Consider the following 9,754-nt stretch of genomic DNA (forward strand, 5'->3'; position numbering starts at 1 on the left):
TCAGTGGTCTAATTTAATTAAATATGACCGGAAATTGTCGGTCAAATTTACCGGTTTTCCTTGCAGTGAAAGTGAACAATGTAAACTAGCCTCATAAGTTTTAGGTGACACCTCAGTGCGGGATACGAAGCTTAATGTTGGCTTGGATCACTAGTGAGAGAGAATAAGGGTCTTGCCAAAGCTTCAGCAATCGGAGTTTTTATGCTATCTTCCTCCCTGATATAGCAGAACGCACTGTCTTGTTCCATAGCTTGCATCTGGCAGTGCAAGTAGTGGTGGAATCAGATTGTATCAAGCTTGTTAACCTGATCAAATACCATGCTTACTAAGATTTTATTAAGGACATTATTAATATATCAACGTGTTTTTCAAATGCTAAAATCGTCCATTGTCCCAGGGGAGCAAATGAAGTCCGCCATGGCTTAGGTAAATATGCTCTATATTTTAATGATAATTTTGTATGGTGATATGTGTTTCCTAAATGGCTAGGGCTCCTTTTTGCAGCTTAAACTATATATCAATGTTCGATCCTTCTTGGTACTCTTTTCAATTTCCAATACAAGGTAATTGATACTCCTGGCTACTAGTGGATAGCATTATGTACGTACAGCAGCATCAATCATTATTCATTACATTTGGATATAATTTTGCATAATTGTGGGAACTTGTACATTTAATACATGCATAACAACTTTTAAAATTGCTGTTGTGGTGATTATTTTTCACCCAATGGTGTGCCTAGGTACTACAACTAAGTCAAAGAAAGAAAATCAAGAACATATCTAATAACATCAATATTTTCGTCGGAATGTTAAATAAAATTGAAATGATAACCAAGATTTCACATATTAAAACCCAACAAATAACTCATAAAGTTGTTCTTGTTCTTAATTTGGTAAAAAAATAAACTCTACAACCCATAAAACGTCAACTTGGATAATTTCAATAGCTTAACAAATTTAAAACAAAACACTTGTGAACTAGGAAAAATACATCACAAAAGCAGCAAGAACGTTGTCCTTGTTCTTAGAGAATTATAAATCTCCTTCGGGATTAAGGTCTTTGTTCGCATCTACATCCTCATCATTCTCAATATTCAGCGAGTAGTCATTGTCATCCTCTCCTGGAATAAATAATCAAAGCCATTCAATTAGTTGAACTACAATGTATGTATACTTTATTGGAGTATATTTGGGACTCGTGAACTTACTCCCAATGTTGTTGAACCAGCTTTCATCAGTCAAATTTTCACCTCCAAGTTCCTGCACGTAACTACATTAACACAATTATAGACTACTACAACAGATAACAAACTCTAACTACTTGATTTAGAGGCAGCAGAGGCAACCGACCTAGTTATTTGATATAGTAGAAGTTCTCTTAAATATTATTTATGCATCAAACATATGATCAAATAAATTAATTTGATTTTAGTGGTGGTATAAGATGATTCACAGTTGTGTTTGAATTATAGTCAAACTACAAAAACATACATGTGCATTCATTGTTGAGGTGTTTCCAAATTGATTTGCACACAATGAAATGTCCATACCCGGATCTCTGTGCTTATTTCCTAGCTGAAGATTTTTTAAGTGCAGAATTAGTGAACAGAAAATAACAATAATTGCAAGAAAAGGGTGTATATCTATATGTGGGAGTTGAGTTATGCATCATACTATGGGTGAAGTTGCACTTCGGAGCCCACATGAAGCCACATTCTCAGAACAGTAATTTTTTTGCCGAAAAGTTTCATATATAGTTCTACTTGAAGACCTCACTGCACAAATGACATAAAAGAAAATTATTTTAGTAAAAACAAAACTAGTTTATTGAAAATATTTAAACTTGTATCGTTTATGTAATGAGTTATCTGAACACCTAGTGTAAGTTGTGGCAACGGATGGAATGATGACGACGATCCATTAGGAGCTCGAGCTGAAGTTCCTTCCTTCTGTAACCGTAGAGGATTTTGAGCTGCCAGGTTGCCTTTCATCTGCTCATCTCTGAGCAGATTTAGCAACACTAAGTTTGGATTTCCCTTAACAAAACTAGAATAGTAGTTAAGATCTGTCCAATTAGAAAATTCAATATTTTTCTCCCCAGCCAACACACGTTCGAGGAACTTCTGATATTTCTGCAATTACATCATATATAAAAATACGAAAAAAGGCATATCTATTGTTTCCCTCCAAGCCTAATCCCGCTTTATCCGGAATTGATAGAGCATTTATTTGTTTTGAAGACACATCTTACCATATAGATATATTGGTTTTAGTTTAAGAAATGTGTTATTTGAGACATCATATATATGCAAAATGACATACCAAATAACAATAACAATGCAACAATATTTGAAAACCTGTAGGTGACTCGCTATATGTCCTCTCGTTAATCCTTCTACATTCATGACCCCCAAAATATTTGCAGGTACAGCTCCTGCGTAGAAGTTCATTTCACACTAAAATTATATTGTTAAAACATAATAATTATTATTGCACATAAAAAGTTTTGGTTGCACTTGGAAGTAGACATATTATTGCAATTCAAATGAAAACATCATATCTTACTATGATAACCGATGATTAAAATAGCTTCAACAAAACGGCTGTGGAGCTCACATGTCCAAACAAGTTTCTCTCTCCTTTTCCCTATATTGAACCACAATTTATTATTAGAAATCATACATTAACTATAAGTTTATCATATATATATATATACTATCATCTTAGCTTTTTACCAGTTGTATTATCATTGTCTTTGTGACTGTCAATCACTGTCCGACTCTCTTCAGAGCTTTCATTAATTTGTGTGCCTCGAATGGTGTTATTATTCCTATTCCTTTTCCCCCACTCAATGAACTGCCATATATCTTTGAGGTCATCTTCCACTATAGGCTTGACAAAGAAACGTTGAGCCCCGTTGTTGATGCCCATGCACATAACTTCAGCTCTGCTATCGGCTGATATCACTGTCCATCAATTTTTATTAGTACATCAATTTTTATTAGTACATTGACTATCAACATTATTAATAATTTGTACATATGGACTTACAGATAACTGGCAAATTAAAATCTTGATTTATGCGTTCTTGAAGTTTCAAACCATCCATTTTTGGCATATGAACATCCGTTATAACGAGGTCAAAAGATTTATTCTGAAGCATGCTTAAAGCTTCATGTGCATCCTTTACTATTGTCACTGAAATTAGCAGTATCCAAAATCGATATTAGTGTTAAGTACAAAAACTGAAAATTTAAATACAACCATAACATTTTACAAATTTATTAACATAATGTGGACACTCACATTTGACAAGAATGTAATGAGGAAGATTAAGATATATCATAACACAATAGAAGAGGGCATGGTCAATGGGTCATTTCACAAATTAAAACCAATTCAAACATAATAACTACACGAATGTTTCACAATTAATTATTAAGTTTATCGAATTTATAGAGTAAAAAACAACTAGATTTATGTTGATGATAAATTATCTAACAAGTAATGACATACAAATTAGTAGAAAAATCCTAACATTTTTCTCAATCAAATTAACAATCTTCATAATTCAACTTTGAATCATATATACAACAGAAAATTTTATATATGATTGAAAAATAAAGGAAAAAGATTTGAAAGACTTACCTTCATAATTCCATTTTTCAAGACATGCTTTGAGTATATATAGACATGTTCTGTCATCATCAACGACCAAAACATTATACATTTTGTGGATGTGGGTGGGGGGTAAAAACTCTAATGAACTCTTCAATTTTGGTTTTTTGTTCATACATACATTGTTGATGAGAGATATTTAAGAGTGTATATAGCAGATACAACTCATAAACAGTAGAGATAAATAACAAAAAAATATTCCTCATATCTTTCAACTTTTTGTACGATTTTTATTCTCTTGTAAAAATTTAAGAGATTTAGAAGTTCTTTTATATAAATCTTATATGACCAAGAATATATACATAAAAAGTTGAATATATGTGTCGTTACTTATCATATATCTCATAACTGAAGAAAAATATTATATGCACATATTCCTTTCAATTTTTATAGCATTGCATATTCTTTTTTACATCCTATGGAGCGTATTGTTAGTATGAATACAAATAATTACATATATAATGTTTGTTGCTCAATATATACTTTTTACAACTAGCCAATATGTTATGTTATCTTTCGGGTGATCAAAGATTTATGAATAATAATCAAAGATTTATGAATAATAATCAAAGATTTGAAACCATATCCACAACATGAGTGCATCATCATGACATGTTGGGTCGGGTCAAGTAAATTGGACTGGAGTAGGTGAACGCTTGTGGCCTTACAAGAACATTACGAGTATGTAATCTCCTTAATCATGGGGTTGGTTGGACAGGGTCTCATTGGGTTGTGACCTACCAAGCCCATCATATTGTGATTCTTGAGATACTAAATAGACATGTTTAAAATGTGTTTAAGTTAAAATATAGGAATAGTTACTATATATTTTACCTAATAAATCCCACATATATGTTTAAAATTTATTTTAATTAAATTAAGAGATTAAAAGTATTAAACTAAAGAGGCTAGTAAGTTGGCCTAAATAACAATTAACAATTTATCCACCTACAGTTTTTAAAGGTTTGGGTTTTAATAGTACTAGCATATAAGTCATGTAGGGGTGACTTATAATATTTGTTATTTTATTATTATAGAAAATTAAAGAACAAGATAGTGCAAAGTGGAAAATGAGGGTGGCTTATCCTATCATCTACAGAAAATATCAGGTGAAAAAGAAGGTTTTGCGAAAATTAATTTGGTCTATGTGAAACGAACTTTAAAAACTTAAATTGACGATCATGCACTTGCGACATAAAAATCGTATTTTCTGCACATCAAGCTTTTAAGCATATATTTGAATGTATGATTTTATTTAAGATAAAATTGTATTAAATAATATGTTTATTTTATTCTAAATATATTTTTAAATTATAAACAAACGTGTTGGGGTTAACATATTTTTATTGGGTTTGTTTAACAATTTTTATTTAACCTGTTGAATAAGTTTTTAATAGACAAACCCTTGAAAAAATTAATTTAGGGGTCAAAATATATGTTTTGATGAGAATATTTAAGTATTCTATAATTATAAATAAAAAGACCCATTAGATTCATCTTATAAATTAAGGAGGCTTTAGTCTCAAATAGAGTGTTAAAAAGTTAAATAAAAACCGGCAAAGACATACATTTGGAGAAGAATGTTTAAATATGTTATAATTATAATAAAAGTACCCAAATGATATGTTATAAAATAAAGAGGGGTAGGCCAAGTATAGACTCATCAACTTTTCAATGTTACTATGACACTTATATAAGTTTTTATTTGATTTTCAGTTTGTTTTGAAGTAGAATACATTCATTTATAAATTATTATTGATACTAGTTTACTATCTATATATGTTATTGAAGTAGTTTATTTTTTTTATTTTTTACCTAATTATAAATAATTATTTTAATATATTTTTATTTCTTCGTTTATAAAAAATATATTATTTATCTTGTATTATTTACATCATATGTTTTTGGTCTTTGAAAGTCTTAATGATGCAAAAGTATGAGACCTCCACAAACTTGTAGTTACAACCTAGGAGTTTTTTAATATTGAATTTTTTCTTTTTATATTGTAAGTAAGGCTAATTGTAGATTACAAAAAAATATGACAAAAAACATAACCAAAATTTTGTAGTACAAATTATAATGATGTTTATTTTTTATAGTATAATACAATATATGTAGTATAAATTGATAATAATATATTTTCAATGGTTGTAATATACGTGGTGGTAGAGGAGTAATAATAATAATAAATTAGAATTGAACTATTAGTATTATCGCTGATAAGTTTTAATTAAAAAGACAAGTAGTAATTAGATTGGAAAACCAATCATAAGTTTCTTAATATATATATATATATATATATATATATATATATATATATATATATATACAAACTTACAAACTTACAAACTTTATATGTTCAACACATATATAATTTGAGTTCAACATTTTTTAAATATATTTTGTTGAACATGGACTAAAATTGTGTTGGAGAAGTAAATAAACTAATTTTTCAAGTAAAAACTAAGTTAAACGTATTATATAACTAATATTTATGCTTCTAGACCCTACCCAAACTCCAGAGGTATAGTTTAAGCATCTTTATAGATATATTCAACACAATGATAATTAGTGTTCAACACCCGATGTTGAACCCCACTTATAAATGTGTTGAAAGTCCGATTTATTTATGCGTTTTATAAAAAAATTGTGATGTTTTTTCAAGAATTTTCAACATCGATTCTTATATAACTAAGGATTAACACGATGGGAGAATAAAAAAAAGTTTGTAAGTTTGTAACTTAAAAAAAAATTATTTGATCATATCCCTATATATATATATATATATATATATATATATATATATATATATATATATATATATATATATATATATATGAGTGATTGACACTTTGCACCCCTTATGTTTAGGCACTTTTTCGATTTGGTCTCAAACAATTTTTTTTGGCAGTATGCACCCCAAAGTTTGAAAAGCGCTTCGCTTTGCACCCCTTTGACTACTCTCCGTTTAATTGGCCGTTAAAGTTAACAGATGTGGGGTTTACACTTTGCACCCCACACTTTGCACTTTGCACCCCATAATTTTAATTTTTTTTCATTAGTATTTTCAAATATTTTTTTTATAAATGTAAGCCCTCACCATTGGAAGCTACTTTTGACATTGATAGACATGCAAGGTCATTATTTCTCTAAATTTTATGATCTATGCCAAGTAGAAATTAACTGTGATCATGAAACATAGTCCTGTAGATACTTCTACCATTCAGGAAAACCCTCGGTCATATTAAAACATGCATATATGCACTGTTGTGTTTAATTCCAGAATGGCTTTATTTTTAACTTATTTACAATTTTAGAACATCCAACTTCTATTTTGGTCATGAATTACATGTGTTGCATAAGTTTGAGACGAGTTCAAATTTAATTTTCTTTCAATGTTGCAGAATTTATTGATAATGCATATATATGTGCAAGTTAAATACAATATTTCCAGCAACCGAAAGCTTGAAATCTCAAGACTTTTAATTATTACAAAGTGTATATTGATACCTTAAAAGCATGGTTTTCAGTATGAGAAACATACAGGAGGTTTTTCTTGGGGTTGTAAGCAAGGCCCTGGACAAACAAGAATAATCAAATTTAAGAAATCTACTTAACATCTGTACCAAACAAAAACAACTAGCCTGGAACACAGATAGATATCTAATTTCTTCTATCCGATTAACAGACTTAGTTTTTAGTAATTGACACATCATGTTTGTCTTCTCAAAATTTTAATATTGGATATCACATTCCGGGTGGTTGGTGGAGTTAATCATGCTACACGGGTTTAAGATAGTTTATTTTAAATGCATAATCATATATGAAGTGTACACAACAGTGTCCATAAAGTTGTGCATACATTTAATGCATAATTTAGGCCTCAGGGTGGGTGGAAGGGAGGGAGAGAGAGGGGGGGGGGGGTACAACTCACAACTCTGTTATGATTACTGTGTGAGATGAACGACCGACTGTTATATACATCAACTGCCAGTTTACCATGGAACTTCAAAGGTGATGCCAACAAGCGAGGATCATTATCCTTCTCCAATCTCAAAGGAATCTGTATATTACTCAAGACATTCTTCCTACCATAATATAAAAGTGCAGCCTCCACCAAACTATCGAGATCCTAAATGTACCGCAAGAAGCAGAATTATCAAGGAAAAAAATAGTCAATATCAACAATCTAAGAGAAAAAAAGTACTATCTCTGAACTATACCTCAATTTAACGTCATGGATTTCAGGTTGGCATTTGCAATCATCAAAAGCACTTGAACATATTTACTACCTATTATGTTTACTAAGAAACTTTACCGAAACATTGATAGACATGCAAGGTGACATAGCTTCAAAGGGTGAGGGCTTACAGGTCCTTCAATCGTCACCTTTTTCCTATTAGTCGATACAAAAAATACTTATAAAAAATACTCATGAAAAAAAAATTAAAATTGTGGGGTGCAAAGTGCAAAGTGTGGGGTGCAAAGTGTAAACCCCACATATGTTAACTTTAACGGTTAATTAAACGGAGAGTGGTCAAAAGGGTGCAAAGCGAAGCGCTTTTCAAACTTTAGGGAGCATACTGCCAAAAAAATTGTTTGAGACCAAATCGAAAAAGCGCCTAAACATAAGGGGTGCAAAGTGTCAATCACTCTCTCTCTATATATATATATATATTTATATAGTCTTATTCCAAAAAACTACTAAGTACACCCCTATTTTTGCTATGAGCACCCCCATAATTCCTAACCGCACTCCATTTTATTAATTTTTTTCATTTTTTTAATTTCTGGGGGGACCCACTGCTGACGTGGCAACCTGGGAGTGGCCCTCCACCGCTGACATGCATGGCAGGTGCCACGTCAGCACTTGCTGATGTGTCAGCCGACGTGACAACATGGCGGGCCCCCAGTGTGGACCCCTATGTGGCAAGTGGGTAGAAAGTGTAAGGTTTGGAACATTGATGCCAAAACTAGGGGATATTGTTTGTTTTTAAAAGTTTGAGTAGATATTTGATCATTTTGAAACCAGTTTTTAAGTTTTTATGCTAAGTGTGGTTTGTATTTGAACAAGTGCCTATATACACACACACACATAGGGTGTTCTTGATAATCATGTGTAATAGTAAAACCTAAGCAGATTTCAAGAGAAGTAGGCACTTACTAGATAATCCACACACGTGTACCTGTAAAATCTAAATAGATCTTAAGACGGGAGGCAAGTAAATGAGAAAGTAAGGAGTTTGATTCATTAATACTGACTGCTATGGATTTTGTCTCTTTTTATTCAGCACTAGTCATATTAGTATTATCTATATTTGATTTTTGGGGTTTTTTATTCATATATATGATTTACATATATATTTCACAAATAATGTAAGGACAAGTTTTATTTACAAATATACCTCCTTTCTTTCTCCATTAATTTTCAAAAATATGTTAATTCTGTTGAGCCCAATAGCAGCCCACTGCAGCCGCCTCCAGCACTCTAAACGCTCACGCCGTTCTTCCTGACTCCCGCACTCTGTCATCATCAACTAGCATATAAACGCTTTAACAAGGCATAATCTCGGTTTCTAATTTCAATTCTACTTGCAATTGAGGATTTAAAACATATGATATCAATTCGATTATGTAGATTTGATTTAAAATTGAAGTTGAATGCTATGTATTGCTTACGATTCCAGATTTGATTTTGATTTTTCAGTTTTGAGATTACAATAGTTTTGTACATGTTATTGCTGATTTCGTAAGTTTGTGTTGTAGTTTATGTTTATTCGAATGTGACTCTGAGTTGCAATTGAAGTTTATTCGAATGTTACTCTGAGTTGCAATTGAAGTTCATTGTTATATTTACTTGATTGTTGCAAATCGGTTGATTTCAGTTGCAATTGATATTTCTTTTGGTTGACTAACTATGATATATGAGATTATGGATTTTATAATCAAAATAACATGAGAGTTAATTTTTTACTTGTTTTTTAAATAGGACTAGTGGTTGCTGTTGAACTTGGTAGTTTTGAGTTGCAATATTTGTTGATCCAGCAGTAGTTTTTGTAAATTAGTTATATTGC

At 31.0% G+C, this 9,754-nt stretch overlaps 1 protein-coding gene across 1 annotated transcript; it reads right to left on the bottom strand.

Annotated features, from left to right (window-relative positions):
• Positions 1-1,034: 1,034 nt before the first annotated feature.
• On the bottom strand, positions 1,035-9,211 carry LOC108217054 (two-component response regulator ARR1). Its single transcript, XM_017389905.2, has 12 exons — positions 9,086-9,211; positions 8,492-8,602; positions 7,680-7,812; positions 3,054-3,200; positions 2,738-2,968; positions 2,568-2,648; positions 2,360-2,436; positions 1,879-2,134; positions 1,677-1,777; positions 1,494-1,577; positions 1,211-1,262; positions 1,035-1,123 (listed from the first exon to the last, which is right to left on the bottom strand). Exons 1-12 carry the CDS (start codon positions 9,209-9,211, stop codon positions 1,035-1,037), a joined length of 1,488 nt encoding a protein of 495 aa, XP_017245394.1.
• Between the last annotated feature and the right edge of the window lie 543 nt (positions 9,212-9,754).

The sequence above is a fragment of the Daucus carota genome, chromosome 4 (genome assembly GCF_001625215.2).
Source record: "Daucus carota subsp. sativus chromosome 4, DH1 v3.0, whole genome shotgun sequence".
In the NCBI taxonomy this organism is placed as follows: Eukaryota; Viridiplantae; Streptophyta; class Magnoliopsida; order Apiales; family Apiaceae; genus Daucus; species Daucus carota.

Coding starts and splice junctions, on each gene's coding strand:
- LOC108217054 (XM_017389905.2), bottom strand. CDS start 9,211: ATGACAGAGTGCGGGAGTCAGGAAGAACGGCGTGAGCGTTTAGAGTGC. Junction 8,603..9,085: donor TTAATGGAGAAAGAAAGGAG/GTATATTTGTAA, acceptor CTTGCCACATAG/GGGTCCACACTGGGGGCCCG. Junction 7,813..8,491: donor GGCCACTCCCAGGTTGCCAC/GTCAGCAGTGGG, acceptor CGGTACATTTAG/GATCTCGATAGTTTGGTGGA.